General features: G+C 45.1%; 1 protein-coding gene across 3 annotated transcripts in view; it reads right to left on the bottom strand.

Moving 5' to 3' along the window:
- LOC122912456 (beta-galactosidase-1-like protein 2) overlaps nucleotides 1-21,046 on the bottom strand; it is a 54,192-nt gene that overhangs the window by 21,362 nt on the left and 11,784 nt on the right. For all 3 annotated transcript variants that reach the window (XM_044258245.1, XM_044258247.1, XM_044258246.1), the window contains exons 2-8: nucleotides 18,645-18,842; nucleotides 16,991-17,059; nucleotides 16,355-16,450; nucleotides 14,521-14,629; nucleotides 9,659-9,751; nucleotides 6,711-6,792; nucleotides 613-683 (exon numbers count right to left, since the gene is read on the bottom strand). In XM_044258245.1, the coding sequence (XP_044114180.1) occupies nucleotides 613-683; nucleotides 6,711-6,792; nucleotides 9,659-9,751; nucleotides 14,521-14,629; nucleotides 16,355-16,450; nucleotides 16,991-17,059; nucleotides 18,645-18,842 (718 nt within the window). The remainder of the gene's footprint in view (nucleotides 1-612; nucleotides 684-6,710; nucleotides 6,793-9,658; nucleotides 9,752-14,520; nucleotides 14,630-16,354; nucleotides 16,451-16,990; nucleotides 17,060-18,644; nucleotides 18,843-21,046) is intronic.

Genomic DNA, 21,046 nt, shown 5'->3' with positions numbered 1-21,046 from the left:
TCAAGAGAACAGAAATCAATCAGAATAGGATTTAACTGTAAATTCCCATCAACCTGAAGGATGTGAACCTTATACTCAGAAATTCCTCTCTCCTGTGACCTGGAAGGGCCCAGGCCTCCCATCTTGCTGATGACAATGATCTTTCTAGGCCCAGGGGGGGTCTTACGGGTTAAGGTCAGACACACACAATATAGGTCAGGAAAGTTTCTCTCCTCAATCCCAAAATGAGCATATCTGGGGCTCTCAGTCCAGAGCCTCTGTGAACACACCAAGCCTAGGCCTCCAAAAAGGGCCCCTTTCTCAAGAGGCAAGAAACCACATCCATGCGTCAGTCTATACACCACCACCTTGGAGAAACACTTACACTCCTACAGCGCTTCCCTACCTGAGGGCATGGCAACACAGGGGCCACAGGGGTTGAGCGTCACAGTGCAGAAGGTTGGCTGTGAGGTGAAAGTCTGAGTGAGCCCAGAGTCCTTCTCTCCCAGAGCCCTGGGTATAGCTGAAGGTACCTCACAGCACTGTACAGTGCTGACAGTGGCTCCACTTAGCTCTAGGACTTTCTACACACACGCCAAGCAGAGCAAACAGCTGCCCATGGGCCAGACTTACCTGCACACTTAAGAGAAAGTTGGTTAATAATTGCATCTCATGGTGTGACTGCAAGTTGATGGTGGCCAGCACTGTGAATGGGAAGAAGAAAGAGAAACAAAGCATGTCTTAAAGGCAAGGAGACTTTCTGAACTAAGCCAGACCTTTCCCAATTTACCGGCAAAATAAATTAACCTTGCACCTCCAGTTAGAGTTTAGTTCCTCGGATGTCAAGAGATTCATCTTGTTTCTCTCAGAAACTCCACCACTCAGCACAGAGCTTACAGGGCAATCATTCACTAGGCATCTGTTCTTGACTAATGTAATTTTTACAAGCAGAGGGTACATTTCTGGTAATTATTCTTTCATAGGAGCCTAGAGTCTGATCTTCGTTTTGCACCTCAAGCATCTAGTGCAAAGTAATGACCTAAATGAATACTCCCCTTTTATTTCTTAAATGAGGGCTAATTTTCTATTCCATCCCACAATGTGTCCATTTTTTAGTTTAAAGTTATATTTTAAATGGCATCAGTGAAAGATATGCCCAAGAAGGATATGCTACGTTTGGCCCAGCTGTAGAACTTGGCTTCTGAGGCTCCTTGCCTGCCTGTTGTCTGCTTGGACAGCAGCCCTCACATGAAGTGGGTTTGGCCTGAGCTCCAGCAACTCTGGGAATGCATGAAAGAGACTGAGCAAGCCTGCCAAGCTGGCTACCCTGATACTCTCCTATTGGACATAAGCTACTGATTACCAGTGACTAAAAACAAACAATACCTGAGACTCCAGGAGGTTAAATAACTTGCCTCAAGATCACACAACTGGTAAGCAACAGAGTAGGGCTGCAACCCAGGTCCATCGGACACTGACCCATTGTCCCGCGATAGCACCATCCTCCAGCAAGCCACTGGATAAGACCCTACATTCAGACCCCTCCTCACCTAAAGGAGGAACCTCAGAGACAGGAGGCCTGTCTGAAAATAAGCAAGCAGAAATCTCAGAAGTGAACAGGATTAGCATGGCTAATGATATGGCATCTATTCCTAGTCTTCCTGAATCCTCACTAATATAAAAATAAAGGAATCCAAAGGTGGAAGGCCATAAAGAACAACATCTAGAGAGGAGACAAAGCAGAGAGGAAGTTTCAAGAAAATCTCAGGAGGCTGCAAAGAGCAGTGGGTCAGTGAATGGCCCAGGAGAGTGGAAGAAGCTTCAACCAGCTCCCCACCTCCAGCTGCGGTCCTGGTCTCACATCCCAGGCTCTGTGCAGCCAGGAGCACACTTCCCTCCCCTGCTTCACACACTCCTCAAACCTCTTCCCCACTGGAGCCCTACCCCAGGGGACCACATTCTCTGGGAAAGCTGAGCCCAGGTGTCTCCAGGTTGGGATTGGCACAGCAAAGTGTGAAATAAGGGATGTGCTGCGGATCAATAAGGGCCATATCAGCCAAAGTATTCCTGTCCGTATCTTCTGCTGGCTCCCAGGATATCTATAGCAACAGACCAAAGGATTTGTCTCTGCAAACACTTAATAGAGCTAAAGACAGTATCTCCAACCCCCAACATTTGGCCTTCCCTCCTGGAAAGAGCACACCCCAGTCCAATCACCCCACTGGGAAGCATGCCTTCCCCAGCCCCTTCTGGCACTCAGCTTCCAACTGGCCATTTAGTGCCTCCTCTTTAAACTGCTCAATCAAGAGCCAGACAATTGAGAAAATCCCCTCACATGGAAGACTGAGCAGAACTGGTAAATAAATAAATAAATAAATAAATATCTATATATCCTCTAAGCAAAGTAAGGAAGATAGTGTCCATTTAAAAAGTATGCCATGAGAAAAGAAATATATTCAAGAAAACAAGACCCAGGAAATAAGAGAAGGATTACATGAAAGAACTTGAGGAAGTCACCCAAAAAGTGGAACTAAAGGGCAGAGATACATCAAAAAGATAAGCAACTTAGAGAATAGATATGACAGTCCAATCTACAAATAACAGGAGTGATCAAAAGATAGAAAAAAGAAAGGAAAGCATACCAAAAAAATGCACTAACTGAATATCCCACTGACAAGTACCAGAACTGTGTCAATTCAAATAACGCACAAAAGTTCCACAGAAGAAAAAAAAAATCCCATACCAAAGAGCATCATTGTGAAATACCAGGATACCGAGGATAAAGAGAAAATCCTGTTATTTTCTAGAATGGGAAGGAAACACACACACACACACACACACACACACCACCACGACCACCACCACCACCACCACCAACAACAACAACAACAACAACAACAACATATGAAAGGATCAGGAACCAGAATGTCCTTGTACTTCAGCAGTGACTACGGGTGCTAGAAAATCTGGGCACAGTGCAGAGAAGGGATGGGGCAGGAGACCAGAGCTCAGCCTCCCTCTGGTGAAGCCAGGTAGTGGGCTTCCATCAGGTCAGGGGGTGGTGGGGTCTCAGACCCACCGGACTGGACACAGAATCCGATATATACAGGTATTTGGAACACGTGTGACAGGAGTTTGGGAAATCTTTGGTAAAGGGTTTATTTTATTTTTAAAAAAAAAGATTTATTTATTAGAGAGAGATTACAAGCAGGCAGAGAGAGAGAGAAGCAGGCTTCCTGCTGAGCAGAGAGCCCGATGCGGGACTTGATCCCAGAACCCTGAGATCATGACCTGTGCTGAAGGCAGCGGCTTAATCCACTGAACCACCCAGGCACCCTAAAGGGTTTGTTTTAAAGAGAAGGTGTAGGGAACACCTAAAATTAATGTAACATGTGTCAGCTGTGTTAACATGTGTTAACCGAAAACTAACCCCACCGAAAGCGAGTCACTTCACAAATACTGCCCGGAACACCGCCCGCACCGCCCGCACCGCGCGCACCGCAGCACCGGCTCAGAAGAGCCGGAAGGCACCAGCCAGGGTCGCGGCGAGGCGGGTGGGGGAGTAGGAGGAGGAGAGGGGAGAGGGGGAGGAGGGGGGAGGGGGAGGGAGAAGAGGGGGGGAAGGGAGGGGGAGGAGGCGGCGGCGGCGGCAGCATTTCTGGTATCTTTACACTTTACTTGAATTACATTTTTAAGTAATTGAGTAAAGTTCTGCGGACAGCAGGCAGAGCTCAGGAGGTCAGGACTGGGATGCAGGGCACCGGGAGGGAAGGGCAAGAGGGGGGCGCCGACGCGGGGGGGAGAGGAGATGAAGGGGCGAGCGGGGCGGGGCGTCGGGGAGGAAGGCGCACCGAGAGGGCGGAGGCAGGGAGACAGGCAAGGCAGGGGCGGAGGCGCGGCGTGGAGGGGTGGAGGGAGGCGGCACCGACAGGACAGAGGCGGGGAGGCGCGGAGGCGAGGAGACAGGTAGGGGGCGAGGAGATGGATGGGTGCGTGGAGACCGGTAGAGGGCGAGGAGATCGGTAGGGGGCGAGGAGACGCGTGGGGGGCGGGAAGGGAGGGGTGCGGAGGCGGAGGGGCGGGGAGGCGGGGAGGCGTGGCGGGGGGGAGAGGGGTGTGGCAGTGGGGAAGCGGGTGGGGGGCGGGAGCGGGGAGTGGGGCACGGCGAGGGCGGGCCTTGGAGGAGGGCCTGGAGTCCCGCGGCCGGCCTCGCTGACTCCCTTTATGCCGCGGAGGCCTTGCTCCGGACCATGCTGACGCGCTAAACCTGTGCAGCAGCCTCCAAAAGGGTCTTGCCTGCCGGCCCTGGCCGCAGCCTCTCCCAGGTCCCCCGAAGGACTGGGCCGGCGGAGGTTCTGCAAGCGGCCAGAAGGGGACAGTGCCATCGCGTGGAAGTGGCGGGAATCGCTGCTGGTCCTTGAGAAACCCAGTGGGTTTGGGGAAAGGGACTGACTTCTCTTGCCGGTTCATCCAAGTCACACCCTGAGTGCCCCCCGCAGGCCGGCGCTGGCCTAGGGCTGCAGAGATGAAAGGCCCTATCTGTTCAGTCTAGTAGAGGAGAGGGCGACGCCGAAGGAACCGGAAGCGCGGCGTCGGGCCATGGAGTAAGCTGGTGGGAGCCCTCAGGAAGCATCAGGCAGCTGATAGGAGGCCCTTCCACCACCACCGTCCTTACGAGCATGAATCATGTCCAGGCACAGGGGCACAGCCAAACAAGAGGGAATCCGGCCCTGGCGGAATTTACAGCCGCAAACAGGTAAATAAAACAAACTATCTAGAATATTAGAAGGCAAAAATAAAGCAGGGCCGAGGGGCTGGGTGAGCTCCAGAAGCAGCTGTATTTCAAATGGGTGCTCAGGGGAAGCCTCACTATGAGGTGACCAGGCAGAAAAGTGGGAGGATAGGGAACAGCCATAAATAGCTCTGCAGGAAGGCTGGGGGTGTCCAGTATGTTCCAGAAACAGATAGGAAGCCAGGAGGACAGTGGAACAGGATGGCAGGGGGAAGTGGACCAGGAGACACCTAGACAGGTCACAGAGGTCAAAGGCCAAAGGAGGGCCTTTGAGGACTTTCTCATAACTTGTGCTTCAGTCTGAGGAAGGCAAGGTAAACCTTCAGTTAAGGTGAGGCCTGAGGGGATCCAAATGACATTCGCAAATGCTGTCATGTTGAGAAAAAGTTGTGCAGGTGTCAACAGTCAAGAAGATCAGTTCAGTGCTGTTGCAACAATGCACATGAAAATGATGGTTATAGCAGAAGTGGTAAAACTTACTTGGATCTGGATAAATTTGAAGATAAAACTAAAGATAAAAAGGATTAGCTGTGTGTCACGCATACACAAGCAGAGGCCTGAGAGTGCCTACAAAGTTTAGGGCCTGGGCAAATGGGGGAAATGGAATTGCAATTTACTGAGAAAAAGACTGAAAGTGGGGCAGGCCCTGGGAGGGAGACAGTTCAGTTCCCAGCAGGTTCCACGATACCAGCAGACTTTCTGGGGTGCTGTATGCAATAGGCAGATGTACATGTGAGGCAGGAGTTCAGGAAGGTCACTCATGGTGACATGCATCTTACACTCAACAGCACACATGTCAGACTTAAAGATACCTAGATCATATCACCAAGGTGGTGAATGTAAGGAAAGGAGGAACACTCATTCCAAGGAGTGAGAGGTAAAGAATTTAAATATCAGAACTCAGGGACAGAGAAGTGACCGGTGGGAGATATCAGGTGGGAACAGCCTGTGAGGTCAGAGAAAAACCAAGAAATTGGGTCTCAGACACCAAGGAAGGAAAACACTTCAAGGGAAAGAGACTGACGGTTGCTGAAAATCAGAGAGGTCAGCGGCAACAAGGACAAGCATTTAAATTTGAAACATGGAAGTCCCTGGCAACCCTGAAAAGAACAGTGGCAGTGAAATGTCAAGGGTGGTTACATGACCCCCACGGTTTAAGAGAGATGGAAAGGAAACAGACTGGGGCAGCCATTGCGCATGGGCATGGAGAGATCTCTTGAAAGGAGAGCAGAGAAACACAGCAGCCTCTGGATAGGGAAATGAGTCAAGAGAGTTGTTTTAGAAGAGAGAAATAGCAACATGTTTATATGCTGATGGGAATGACCCAGTAGAGAGAGAAAATCTGATGACCCAGGGCAAAAGCAGGAGTTGCTGGAGCAATGTCCTTGAGTAGCTCAGGGACAAGGGGCTTAGTGCACAAGGGTGAAGCTGGGCCAGTGCCTCTACAGTAATAGGAAGAGACTCAGAGTAAGGGGAACAGATGCCCTGTACTACTGTATACTTACTGCCCGCCAGCTGCCAAAACCACAGGGGCTACATACCCCCTGGACAGTGGTCAGCCATCGCCATGATTTTGGCAGGGTTTGACTAAGCCACCCTAACAGGACACCCCATCCTGATTCATCTGCTCTGCCTTCTCTGCGGACATTAAAAAAGACCTTCCTTTAGAATGACCAACTCACCATTCCCGTCTTGGAGTTTGCAGAGCACTATTAGTGTCCTGAGAGAGTGCTCAGCAGAAGTGGGAGACCAGAGATCTGTCTGCCACAGATCCTCCAGCCCTCTGAGGCCCAGAGCTTCGGGCCCGATGCCATGCAAATGGGAGAAGCTCAGACATCAGGGAAACTCCACTGGTGGCCCAGGCCATTTGGGGAAGAATACAGAGTGAGGCCAGGGTGCTGCTTCCCACCCTCCCACCGCACAGCTTCCAGGCAGGCACCTCCATCCATGACTCCCTTTTGCAGGCCATCCTTGTTGTCTGAAGTCAAGAGCAACTCCACAATACCTCGGTCCTCCAAGGCCTGTGGGGGAAAAGAAAACAAGTCAATATGTCGTTCCTCAGAGTTGGGAATGGACAGTTAGAAAGGAAAGAAGGAAAGTTTCAAAATAAAGCATTTACTTCACCACAAAAAGTAGACAGAAACCTATCCTGTTTATGTTCAACATGTTCAAAAAGCTCCTATCAGCTGAAGTCCAGCTGAGGCAGGGGCAGGGCTGTCAGACTGTGGCATCCCTTGGCTGCCACAGATCTGGTGAGGGGCCAGTTCTGACTAATGTGCTATTCCTAGACAGGCCTACACAGAGGCCAGCTTGCAGGGGGTCCATGAGCAGGTCAGGACCTCCTGACCCTCCAGCTACCCCACATCAGAAAGAAGCAGCCCATCCCTCCCCCACACCGGACCAGGGTGGGCTCTGTTCAACACAGTCACATGCCCAAGACATGCTGCATGTGCCCAGTAGAACAGGAAGATCTCCTCGAAAGTTGTCAATCAAATGAAGAAGTAGAAGGAGCACACACTGCGCTGAAAGGCAGTAACCATTTTACTACTCAGAGTAACTGCTACATTTATGAACCACTTACAATCATGGCAGGCCTTCTGCTAAATACTTTACATAGACTGTCCTATTCACTCTTCGCAATAACTGTACAGACAAAGAGTCTCAGGTTGGACAAAGTGTTAAGGGATACAGAGCAAATAAGATAGTATGGACCTGAATCCAAAGTCTGTTCACCTTGGAAGGCTCTGCTCTCGGGCTGTGGGCTCTTCTGGATCAGAAATCCCAGAAGGGGAACTGTCCTCTAATTTTCCCTGCAGATATTTTGACAAGACTGCTTATTTTAACCAAATTCTTTGGGAAATAGGTGAGACAGAGATAATCCAGTAGGTACATAATGTTCATGTCCAAAACCAGTAAGGGCAGAGGGGGGCCAGTAAGGGCAGTAAGGGCAGAGGGGGGCCCTAATTCTCAGAAACAACAGAAGCTGAAGAAGTTCAATTCATTAAGTAGGGTGAGATTTTTATTAAAATCTGGACTCAGCATCTCACAACTCTCAACCCAGTCATTTGCTAATATATAACGGGCTTTGCCTCAGTTCCTACTTTACACATACAGCATCGTGTTGGTTGGAAGGGTGTAACCTTCTTTTACAGCTGTACTATTTACACTTGACTTTTCACAGGCATTAATTTATTGACTGCATACCATAAGGGGTAATTACTATTTCCTGAGCACCAGCGAACTGTCAAACCGAGTTAGGGGTCTTGTGTCTGTCATCTCACTTCATTCCCAGCGCAGCCTTAGAGAAAGGCATTCTTGACTCCACTGAGCACATGATGAAGCTAAGGCTCAAAAAGGTCAGGTGTTTGACCCAAGGTCATCCTATGCTGATGGTGTCTGTATATCTGCAATATCCAGGAAAAGCTGCATGGCAACTCTAGGAGGGGATCCTCCCAAGAGCTCAGGATGACGGAGGATGACAGATGCTGCAGCTTCTCTTTGTCCACCTGTCTCACATGTGGATATCTTCCCCAGACACCAAGGAAGTTGAACTGGAGAAGCCCCTGAAGGATTGCACTCTCCTCTCCACCCATCAGCAGAGCTCTCCTTCTCTACAGCTCAGGACTCAGTAAACACCTTCTGGAGAAACCCCAGCATTTGAGAGACAGTCCAAGGAAAGGAGTTACAGTGGGAGAAGCCCTCCTATCCTGAGGCCTGGCTGAGATCTTTCTAGTTAATTCAAAGGCAAAGAGGAAGCTGGAAGTGTGATCTAAACAGGCTGCCGTTGGGCTTGACTATCAGAATGGAAGCTAATTCTGGAGCTCCCCTTCCCAGCTTTGGAAATGCCTCTTCCTGGAGACAGGCTTGCTCCCTAGAGACAGGGCTTTCTGCAGGTAATAAGAAGGGGGCAAGACTACATGAGAGCATATAAGCTGGAGCACTTGAGCCTGTGTGCAGGGACTGAAGTAATTTCCACGTGGAAAATGAATCTGCCTATGACAGCAGAAGAGATGCTGACATCAAGGGCCAAAGCTAAAGCAGCTTTAATTAGGTGGATTCCCTAAGACCACTTACCATTTCCTCAACCCACACCATGGCCCGTCCTTCTAAGTACTATAAAACCACTGCCAATAATCTATCAAAGTCTTATTTACTGACTACTTACTATATGGCTAGAATAGTCCTGAGCCAAGTGATCTCACACACATGCACAATTCAGAGAGGCAAATTCTCTCATTAGTCCCACTTCAAAGAAGAGAAAATGGAGGTTTAGAAAAATTAAGGCATTTACTCAAGGCTTTAGCTACAAATGGATAGAAACCAGAGCAGAGTATATCCCTGTTGTTTAAGTGTTTTAAGTTTAAGCCCTGCCCTACCCTCATCTGCCACACATTAAATCAGTGGTTCTCAAAATAACCCACACATTGGAATAAGAACCCAGAGATTCTTATTTAATCGGTACAGTACATGGCCTGGGCACGGGGATTTTTAAAGTGATGTTCACATGTTTAAAGTGATGTTTAATGTTCACATGAAGCTGGGAACCCTTGCATTAGATGCTAGAATGAGAGAAGCCTCTGCAGAGAGACTTCACTTGTCATCACACTCAATGAAACCCATCCCTTTATTTTCAGCCACTGCGATACCATATATGTACTACAACCCACAATTAGACTCAATTGATAAATGGTGATAAAAGTGATGACACCACTGAAATAAAAGTATGGTGAAAGGATTCACTAATTAATAAATGGTGCTAGGAAATTAACAAATGGTGCTAGGAAATGTAGTATTAATATGAGAAAAGAATTAAACCAACATCACATCATAGCCCATACTACATTTCAGAGGAAGGAATATGAAGAAATAAACCAAACTGACTCTTACTTTCTTGATGTAAGGCATATAGGCAGGGTCTTTGTTATAGGAACCATATTCATTCTCCACCTGCACAGCAATGATGGGACCTCCATGCTTATACTGGAAAAAGAGAAATAATCAAAAGCTGAGTTTGTAGTGGAAACTGTACTAATTTCACCACACTTATCACCAATTACCAGCAAAATATTGCATTTGAAAGCAAAAGTCTCAAAAGATTTGGTAATATAATTGAGTAATTGAGAATGATGTCAGTAAGACACAGAGTAGGTAGGGAGTTCCGGGTCCTCATTCCCTTTATGGGAACATCAAATAAACAATTACAGGCCAACTAAAATAACTTTTTAAGAGCTCTGGAAACCCGTTAAATGTTTAAGCAAATCAAGAAAAACGCATGTTTAAAAGCATAAGAAATCTCCTGGTGTTTTTCTTCACCCTTGCCCCACCTCCTCACTGGCATAGCATGGCATAGTCAGAAAAAAGCAACCCAATCCCCAGTTCCCTCCCTGAAGACAGAAGGAGAAAAATGGAACTTGTTTGCAAGATTCTGGACTGTCTATAGGCTTCCCAGTAGACTAGTTTCTGTCTCATCTGACTTGGAGCTCATACAGGAAATGGCATAGCTTGGACCTCAGGTTGGAAGCTATACAAGGCAATGAAGATCACAACATGTGAAAATTTCATGGGGGGGTCTAAAGGCCCATGTATGCCAGGTGCAAGGGGTTATAGGTAGAGGAATATGATAGAACACCTAAGGCCACAAAAAAAAAAAGAAAGAAAGAAAGAAAAGAAAAACTGAGGTGAGACTCTTCGGGAAATTAAGACATGAAAAAGCGAAAAAGCAGTCAAGGAAAATTAGGAGGAAAAAAAGGTGGCACACACACAGGCCAGACTAGACACATGCCCAGAAAACATCTGAGAAGATCTAAAGCCATCACCCCACTGTGATCTTAATGCTTAGGATCCCACCAATTTTCAACAACAACAACAACAAACACAGGCAAAGAAACAGCATAACATAGCTCATTCAAAAGGATAAAGTATATCTCTAGAAACAGTCTTTAAAGAACACACACTGGACTTACTAGACAAAGATTTTAAAACACACACACATATGTACACACATATTTTTTTTTCAAAGAAAACCTAGACAAAGTCATCAGGAAGAAGCTATATCAGCAAGGTGAAAATATCAATAAAGAGAATATATTAAAAAAATAAAATTTCTGGAGCTGAAAAATACAGAATTTGAATAGAAAAATTCACCATAGAAGTTCAACAATGGATTCAAACAGGAAGAATAGGAAAACTTGAAGACAAGTCATTTTAAATTATTTCATCTGTAGAGCAAAAAGTGACAGAATGGGGAAAAGTGAACAGACCCTGAGGGACATACACAACATCAGTAAGCAGATAAATATACACATTGTAGAAATTCCAAAAAGAAGAAAGAAACAGGGCAGTGAGATTATTTGAAGAATTAATGTCTGGAAACCTCTCAAATTTGAGGAGACATAGATATACAAATCCGAGAATCTTCAGTTAACTCCAGGTAGCATTAACAAAAAGACCAAACCAAGACATATTACAATCAAACTGTCAGAGCCAAAGACAAAAAGAGATTCTTGACAGGAGCAAGAGAAAAGCATGTATGAATTATCCCCAATAAGACTATCAGTGAATATCTCATCAGAAATCTTGCAGGGCAGTGACAGAAGGATGACACAATCAAAGGGCTGAAGGGAAAGGTGGGGGGGAACCCTATCAACCAAGAATTCTACATCCAGCATAACTGTCCTTCAAAAAATGAGGGAGAAATTAAGATGTTCTCAAATAAAAGTTGAGGGAGTTTGATAACACTAGAATCGACTTATGAGAAATGCTACACAGACTCCCTCAAGTTGAATGAAAAGATGCTAGACAGTGACTTGAAGCCACAGGAAAATACAAAGTTCTCCAACAGAGGTGAATGTCAAAAAGAATGAAACCTTGCCATTTGCAACAATGTGCATATAACTAGAGGGTATTATGCTGAACAAAATAAGTCAGTCAGAGAAAGACAAATACCATACAGGGAGGTAGAGGTGTAAAGGAGTAGTTTTTGTGTGTAACTGAAGTTTAGTTGGCACTGATATAAAAATAGAATGTCATAACTTTAGGACAGTATCTGTAATCTCCATGGTAACCACAATGAAAATACTATAGAACATACACAAAAGAAGTGAAAAGGGAATTAAAACTTGTAATTCTAAAAAATCAACTAAATACAAAGGAAATTAGTAATGGAGGAAATACAGGAGAGCAAAGCTATAAAACATAGAGAAAACAAATTAAAAATGACCAAAGCAAATTCTTCCTTAGCAATAATTCCTTTAAATGTAAATGGATTAAATTCCCTAATGAAAAGACCTAGATTTCGACTCAAACATGCTATAGATCAAATGAACCTAACAAATACATAGAGAACAGTCCATCCAAAATACACATTTTTCTCTAATGTATACAAATGGAACATTCTCCAAGACAGATCATATGTTAGGCCACAACACAAGTTTTAATCATTTTAAAAGACTGAAGTCATATAATGTATCTTTTCCGATCACAACAGAATGAAACTAGAAACCAACAGCAAAAAGAACAATGAAAAATTCACACCTCAAATTCCCAGAAATATGTGGGAATAAAACAACACACTCTTAAAAACAACCAATGATTCAAGGAAATTAGGAAATATCTTGAGACAAATGAAAATAAAAATTCAACATAAACTTACAAGATGCAGCAAAAGTGGTGCTAAGAGGGAAATTTATACCAGTAAACACATTAAAAAGGAAGAAAGGTCTTCCTTTCTAGGTCAACATCTAACTTTTCACTTTAAGGAACTAGAAAAAAGAAACAAACTAAACTCAAAGGTAGCAGACAGAAGGAAATAATAAATATTAGAATAGTGACAATAACAGGTAATTAAAAAAAGAAAAAGAAAAAAAACCAACAAAACCAAGAGTTGGTTCTTTGGAAAGATTAACAAAATTGATAAAACTTTAGTAAGACTAACTAGCATAGCAACATTATTCACAATAGGCAGAAGCAACGTAGGTGTCCATTCATGAATGAATGGATAAAATGTGATACAGACATACAAAAAATTATGATTCTGTCTTAAAAAGGAAGGAAATTCTGACACCTGCTACATGTGCTACAACACGAATGAACCTTGAAGACATGCTAAGTAAAAGAAGCTAGTCATAACAGGACAAACACTGTATGATTTTACTTATATGAAGTACCTAGAGTGGTCAACTTCATAGCAACAGAAAGTAGAATGGTGGCTGCCGGAGGTTATGGAGAGGGGAGGTGGGACGTTAATGTTTAATGGAAAGTTTCAGTTTCGGAAGAGGGAAAGGTCAGGAAATGGATGGTAGTACTGTTTGCACAACGATGTAAATGTATGTGAACTCTACACTTTAAAATGGTAAGAGTAGTAAATTTTCTGTTATGTATATTTTGCCACAACAAAAAATAAAATAATTATGTTATACCCAGAATTTTTTTTAAATTTCTGGTATACTACTTCCATATTTAAGAATGCTTCTGAGCCATATTCCTGGATGACCTTCCCTACAACCCCTGCCTCTACCTCCAGCACCCAGTCTACTACAACCTGCTGAATCATCTCAGTAATCCCATCTTCCTTGCAAAAATCTAGGCTAATAATTTCCTGGCTTCTTACTTCTTTTCTGATTAGGGTTTCTAGGTTTAATTAAGAAGTTAAAAAGTACAAGATAGTCAGCTAAACTTGATTTACAATGAATACATTTTATGTAAATTATGAATATTATAATGTAGGTACATCCCATGCAACATTAAGGACATATTTATATTAAAAAATATACTCCTTGTTTAGCTGAAATTCAAATTTAACTGAGCACCTTGTGTTTTATTTGCCTACCCTATAAATGGTCAAGGAATTCCTTTGGTCTATGTGTGCTCTGAACATTCCAAACGATTGACTCAAAAGCATGGTTTTTTAAAGATTTTATTTATTTGTCAGAGAGTGAGAGAGAGCACAGCCAGGGGAGCAGTAGGTAGATGAAGCAGGCTCCCTGCTTAGCAAGGAGCCCGATGTAGGACCCTGGGATCATGCCCTGAGCTGAAGGCAGCCATTTAACCAACTGAGCCACCCAGGTGCCCCAACTCAACAGCAACTTTTGTAGATGTATTAATTTTTTAAATAAATATACTAATTTCTCAGCATGATTCTTCTAATTTTAATATACTATTGGATTAATTATTCCCATTCCTGCCTTTTTATTGCCTCCAAATATTACATGCAAGGATAAGATACTTTCTCCCCAACACTGATTTTTTATCACCTATGTTTTGAATAAAATGTGTACCACACAGCACTTTTTTTGGTAGGTAGCCAAACGATGTACCTTGAAAAGTCATCAACTGTAATTTTATAACCACAAAAAGTCCTGCTGTCTTACAGGTAAGGGCCCATCCATTTACGCTCCTCTCCATGTAGGACTGAGCCAGTAAGTACGCCACTGGTACTGGTACTGGGACACCAATTGGTGGGTTTTTCAGTTACCAAGACATCACATGTGGCAGCTCTGACACTGGGAGGATAAATGTCAGTCCTTGTGCCTGTCTATCCCTTCAGCACTTTGCCACCTAAGACAACACTGAAATATATCTTTTAGAAAACAACTTTTACAAACCCCTCCAATTACAGATCTCAGGCAGTGGAAAAGAAAGCATTCCTCTGTTGAAAGGAACTGTGAGCCCCTAGTCTGAGAGGTCACCTAGGACTATTTACTCCCAGTAGGAGACAGCTGACAATCAAAGAGGAGGCTCCTTGCTTTTACCTGGAGTGGCACCACCCTGGACATCAGGTGATCAAAATAAAGGTCCACTGCTTCCGTGAAGCCCTTGTAAGTTGTTCTCAGCCTCATGCCAGAGTCTTGGAGTAACCAGCTTGAATAAAGGTGGGGGGAGAATTAGTTTCACTGTCTGTGGGTTTATTTTGGATAGGATGATGGTGGGGGAGAAAAGCAGCTTCAGAGTCCTGGGGAGTGAGACCATTCCCACCCCACTCAGCCAGGAAGGCAGATTGTACAAACAGATCCAGAGAGAAACTGCCACAGCTCCAGCCCTGCACTCTGCACTGCTTCCCTACAAAAAGACAACCAGCACAGCTAGAGATTTTATTTCCAGCTTTATGGCTACATAGATAGGTCTGGCTGCCAGGCAGTGTGAGAAAAGCTTTTCATTGAACGCAAGGCCCGGCGTTGAAGCATTTACTCTAAAACCTCACTACAAATGAGTGAAGCCAAAGGAGTTAAGGAATCACTGGGGCCAGATGCAACCTTCCAGTGTCACCCAGAAAACTGGTCCTGACACAGAGGCCATCAGAGGCTAATCCGACTTCTCCCCACTGCTGTCCTGGCTGGCAGGGGAGGGGGCACATTAGCATCAGCCTCCTTAGCTCTTCAGACCTCAGCTCAGGGGAGTTGCGGGTGAGGAAGAAGGGGAATGTTTTCCACAACTTGTCCATTGTGATTGCATTCCCCAGATCATATCATTCCTTCCAGAGCTGGAGTCAGAAAGTTTTCCTTCTCACTTGAAATTTCTGAAAAAACACTTATATTTTCTTATAAAGGCTCTGAGGGTTCTCCTAAATTGGAAGCCCTGAACAGGTCAGAAAATGATCAATTTAGGTTAGGTAAAAATGCCTGAGGAAAGAGCAGCTTCCTCGAGATGGATACCTCCACCCTCCATCTCACCTAGAAGGGTCTAGCTTCTCATCAACACTGGGTCTCTGCTTATTTGGGCCTCCCTAGGGTGTGTCCATATGCCAGGATAGGAATGGACAGTGCTGCCCAGGAGGAGGGCTAAGTGCTGGAACTCCCATTGCTTCTGAGCTAACACTTAAATTCTGTCCTCCTGGCAGCTCCGGCTGAACCTGAGGACATCGCTGACACAGAGATTTCTAATCCCTAGGTGCAGGGGGAGGGCACTCTGGCTGTGTGCACAGCCTTGTCAAGGGCACAGAGACAGGGAGGTGATCGTAGGGATCAAAGGAAATGGAGATAGAGGCTGCTTGGATCCCTAGGGTAGGGCTGTGTTGCGCTGGAGACGAAAGAGAAAACAAGGCCTGGGCTGGTGGCTGTGCAGTGGGGAGAGGCCATTCCCGAAGGAGACCACAAGGCAAACAGGACCAGTCTTCCTCCCTCTTGGGGCAGCATGGGGTAGGGAGAAAGTGAATCTAACCATCTGGAACACCCTAAAGATGGGAAAGATTATATCTATTAACAAGAAAGTCTTTTTTGTTGAAAGTTAATGGCAGTAATAATGAGGACAAGGAATGAATGTGGTACCAGGTGATTACTGTCCAGATTTCTACTCCAACCCCAGAGAACTCTACTGACCTTAGTGGAGACTATACATCCTAACATAATTCATTGAAGCCTGAAATTTGAAGATAAAACAAAAACATTAATTTGTTTCTCTTATACATTATCAAATAAGTGACATCATTTAAAATGGCCTCCTTTGGTACCACTTATTCTGAAAAAGAATTTCAGTACAAAATGAAAAATATACTTTTGTAGCAAAATTAAACCTACATTTGTGATCACTATTTTGCACAAGCACAGAGGACAGTTCAAGCCACAGCTGGAGCCCCATAGACACACTCACCTGGGCAAGCCCCCGAGGTCAATCTCACTGCAGATATAAGGGCCTGGACGCAGAATCACCCACAACCCGATCTCCGCAGCCATCAGCACAAAGGCCCTAGGGAGGTCAGTGTCAGCAACTCTCAGACCCAGAGGAGGAGGGTGGAGACAAGCCCAGCATCCCAAGGTGGTGGAGCTGCCCAGCTCCTCTCCTCCCTGCCTTCAGAGGCCCTGGGAAGGTCCCAGACTAGGACCTTCTGCACAGCCCCACTGGGGGCATAAGGATGAAGGGTATTAGACAGGGTACGGAGGTCCTAACAGTGAACCTGACCCCAACCACCTTGCTACCATAGAGGGGCAACCCCTGTCCCAGCCCAGGTGGTTGGACCACACTGCAAAGCAGGACAGACACTGGGGTTTAGGCACTGATGGGCTATAGTGAAGAGGTTTGGACTCAGAGTAGGCAGACCCAGATCCCCAGGAGTAACAGGTTCGTCTCAAGACAGCATGTGGGTCCCGAGAATAAGGCTCCTGACCTGCCTTTCTCTGGTTCTCAAAGCAGAACCGAGATTGTCCCATTGTTCCTAATCAACCCCAAGGGGTCACCTCTCTGCCTCCCAACCCCAGGCCAGGCCACAGAAGCAGCAACAGCACTTACTCCAGGTCCAGGTTCCCAGAGAAGTCAAATTTGCCTCTTTCTGGTTCATGGAGGTTCCATGGAACATAGCTGTAATAAAAGGTAATTACAGGATTGAGCTTTTCATTTATTCTACTTTGTCATCTAGATTACCTCCTTTATCCCTAAAATGTCTGAAGATATATTAGGTACATTGTTGTAATGGTGTCAGGATTTTAACCAAGAACTAAGTGAAGAGATCTAGGGACCTTAGAGAATCCAGGGCCAGTCCCTGGATGGGGTGTAGGGGCTAATATGTCATCTCCTTAGGAGAAGCGAGAGAAGGCCAGTAAGATTTTGGTAAAGCCTAAGATGGGACCACTGGTCAGCTTGAGCATGCACTCCACTCCCCCTACTTCCTCCTCCCTCCCCACCTCACTCATTTTTCCTTCATCAGAGGAAAAAAAAGTAATTTATTAAGAAAAAGAGTTAAAAGTAAAATAAAAGGAAACCTCAGTGGTCAGTCCTATTTTTACTGAAGCAACCAAAATTCCAAAGAATTCTTTCCTTGTATTCTCTTTAGAAGATAAGGAAATAAAATAAGTTCTTTAAAGGGCCCAACTCAAGAGGCAGAGATATGGGGTGATGTATGACAGTAACACACATCAGTAACCAGTAACAGCTGGTCCTCTCCTGGATCCCCACCCATCCCAGCTTCCAATGGAACCCTCTTCAGTTGCAAAGAATGTGCTCAGGTATAGGGAGAGGAGGTTTGCTTGCTTCCAATTCAGACTCAGGAGTTCTGTGTTTGAGAAAATACAGATTACCTAGCTTTAATAACATAGAATGCTTAGCTTGCCATATTCCCACAAGATTGAGGAGTCCTGTGATGCGTGAATGTACCCATAGGACCAGAATTTACATATGCAAATAAATGTATCCTTTTAAGTAATCTTTCTGTAAAATTATATACATTTGTTGCAGCTATGTTGTGATGGCCCAGAACATTCCTGTAATTCATTTTAGAAATTGTCTACAAAGCTACCTCATAAACTGTTCAAGAAAATCTATAATCACATATTTCTGCCTGAAAATGCTTTCCCAAGGAAGCTATTTTGAAAAAGATCTTACTCATTTGCTGAATAAACTGAGGAGTGGTGTGCTTGTTTAAATATATCTATATCTATCTATCTAGCTACCTAGGTAGCTAAATATCTATATCTAAATATATCTAATATATCTAAATATATCTATATCTATCTATCTAGGTAGCTAGATATAGATATATAGATATATCAATGTATATAGATATAGATGTATATATATTCAATAATTTAATCACCTCCTACACCTACACTCACCTCCTTCACTGTATACCTTTGTATGCCATTGCTGTTTCTATTCCTCTAAAGCTTATACATCCAAACTGTCTTCTCATCCACACAAACGGGGAGCGCTGTGCAGGTGAAGGAAGGCAGTCATTGTACCTGGCAGTCCTGTGCAGAGGACTGGGCTCCTCCTATATTTTTCCTCACAAAATTCAGCCCAAAGATTCTCTTCAGGGACAGCTCACATTCAGGATCTGGCAGGGCTGATCCTGCCAGATGGAGACCCACAGTCTGGGCTGCCTTAAAGAAGCCCAAGACACAGATGCCACAGATGCCCATGCTTGGTGGTGGGGTGGGGCAGCACTCACGTGGTGAGGGTATTCAAGCCACAGGCTTTCATCTTCAGCAAGCGGTCCCTCCAGTATTCCTTGGGCACCCGGAAATAGTGCATGGAGCCCCCAAAGATCCAGAAAGTGGAGTCCTCCAGCATGAAGTATTGGCCGTTGGCCTGAAGCCCTGACTGCCGGTGTCTTAGCCATGCAGGGATCAGATTATACCAATCCGACCTGCAAAGAGAAAAAGCAGCTGAGACTTGGCTCCTTCTCAACAGTGAGCAGGGGTACAGAGTCTTAGGAGAGAGGCTTTTTCTCCTCCTCCACAGGCCCTCCTTGTTTCTAAGAGGTCCTGCTTCCGAGGCCTTCAGAAAAGGCTCCCTACCCTTTGATTTAGTCAAACGTTAGAAGGAGTCATCTGCACCCCACTGCAAGGGAAGAGCAAGCTGAGGCCATTGTCAGGAACAAGACAAACACAAAGGTCATCAAGGAAACTATGTGCTAACAGGAGAGAGGACGTGGTGGGGGCACACAGCATGGAAAGGGTATTCGCAGGGGAGTACAGGGTACCCAGGACAAGTGTGGCACGCAGGTTCCCACAATGGCCAGCTCTTCTAGGCCATTCGACTTAACATCAAAGCAGCAGCTACTTCAAATGGTACCTCTGAGCCACCCCACGGTCACAGCTGCCCGGCTTGAGGTGTAAATACCTAGAAGGAGGTTAGAAACAGCATCTGTTCATTGACCAACTTTCCAAGTCTTAATTATTATCTAAAGATTAAGTTCAAGAGATAATCCAGCACAACAGAGAGCCCCATCTGGGAGGGCGGTTGAAAAGTGTTAGTCCCTAAAAAATCAGGTCTTGACCGAGGGGAGTCCCCTCAAACTAATTCTCATGATTAGAATTCCCTCCCTCTCTTATCCCCAGTCTCTTACGGCCATGGAAGAAACCCAGCAAGAGATGCTGCGGGAGACCAGAAACTGAGGAGTTTGAGGACAGGAAAGTCCAGTGTGAGTCTGAGAGGAAGGCAAATTTCCGGGGATCTGCCTTTTCTACACCCACTTTTCATTACAGTTCCTGACACTAGAGGGCATATTGCCCCCGCAGGGCTCTTCTGCGTTAAAAAAGCTCCCTAAACTGTCTTTCCATTCATTTTGTAACACTGGCTACAACTGTGCCACTGAGAGACATGCTCTGTTTAAGGCCCAAATTGCTCCACTCAATCAATATTGATAATCACTGACTGGAGACTGTCATCTCTTAGAAGAAACAGAGATGCATGAACAAAAATTAGGCTGAGAGTTTCCATCTTGATTCTGGATTCAACAATTTTCTGTGTCCTTCAAAGGGGCAGCTCCTTCACAGAGCTTTGGTCTCTCTGGGGACCAGCAGTGCAGGTCACGGGGCACAGGGCACATGCATGTTGCATATCCATAGATGACTCTCCCAGTGTGATCATGGGATGAGCCATCCCTTCCACTCTCCATCTCTGCCACAGCTCTGTCCTTTTCCTACGTCCTTTCCCTACATACCAGCCAGCTTCTCCTCTGCCTACAATGCCAAGTGCTTCAGCTCTGAACATAAACTTGCATACGCTACACTGCAAAACAGCCAGAGCCCTGTGATTGATGGGGGGAAAAAAATGTTAATGTCATTTAGTGAAAATCCAGTACAGGTGTGCATGCTTCTCAGGAAGCTGGCTCCCATCCTAACAAAGCTTCTCCAAGCACAGACCTCTCGGTCCTATACGGCATTCTGACACACACAGTCTTTCTACACCTCAGTGCACACTCAGATAATTACAAGTTGGTGTCAGAGTGCTGTTGTAAGGCAAGCACAGAGATAAGCCCAAGGCTGGCTTCTGGGGCATATGACCCATGGAATCCTCCAGGTCCCTATGCTTAGAAGGCTCTCTTGCAAAAAGTAGTTAAATAAGCCATAGAGATCTAATGCACAGTATAGTGAATATAGACCATATTGTACTATAAATATGTCATGTGATAAATATTGTTAGAGTGGCAATCACATTACAATATATAAATGTATGAGAGCACACACTGTATACATGGTTTCAGACACTATCTCCATCCTGAAATTCTCAATGTTTTTTAGACAAAGGCCCTACATTTTCATTGTGTACCAGGCTCTACAAATTAGGTAGTCTGGCCTAGCAAGGGCAGAGGACAGTAGCTGAAATAAATATACATATATACACACACACACATATGTAATTGTCAAATGAAGAAATTATCTAAATTATCCAGGTAGAGACAGAGAAAGCTTCGTCCAGAAGATGACACTGTCACAGGTTGGAAGACAGACAATATGAGAGAGCAGAAATTATCTAAATTATCCAGGTACAGTCAGAGAAAGCTTTGTCCAAGATGACACTATCACAAGTTTGAAGGCAGACAATATGAGAAAGCAGAGGGAACTA

The sequence above is a fragment of the Neovison vison genome, chromosome 7 (assembly GCF_020171115.1).
Source record: "Neovison vison isolate M4711 chromosome 7, ASM_NN_V1, whole genome shotgun sequence".
Lineage (NCBI taxonomy): Eukaryota > Metazoa > Chordata > Mammalia > Carnivora > Mustelidae > Neogale > Neogale vison.
The sequence above is the reverse complement of the archived record's forward strand: the minus strand, read 5'-3'. Positions and strand labels throughout refer to the sequence as shown.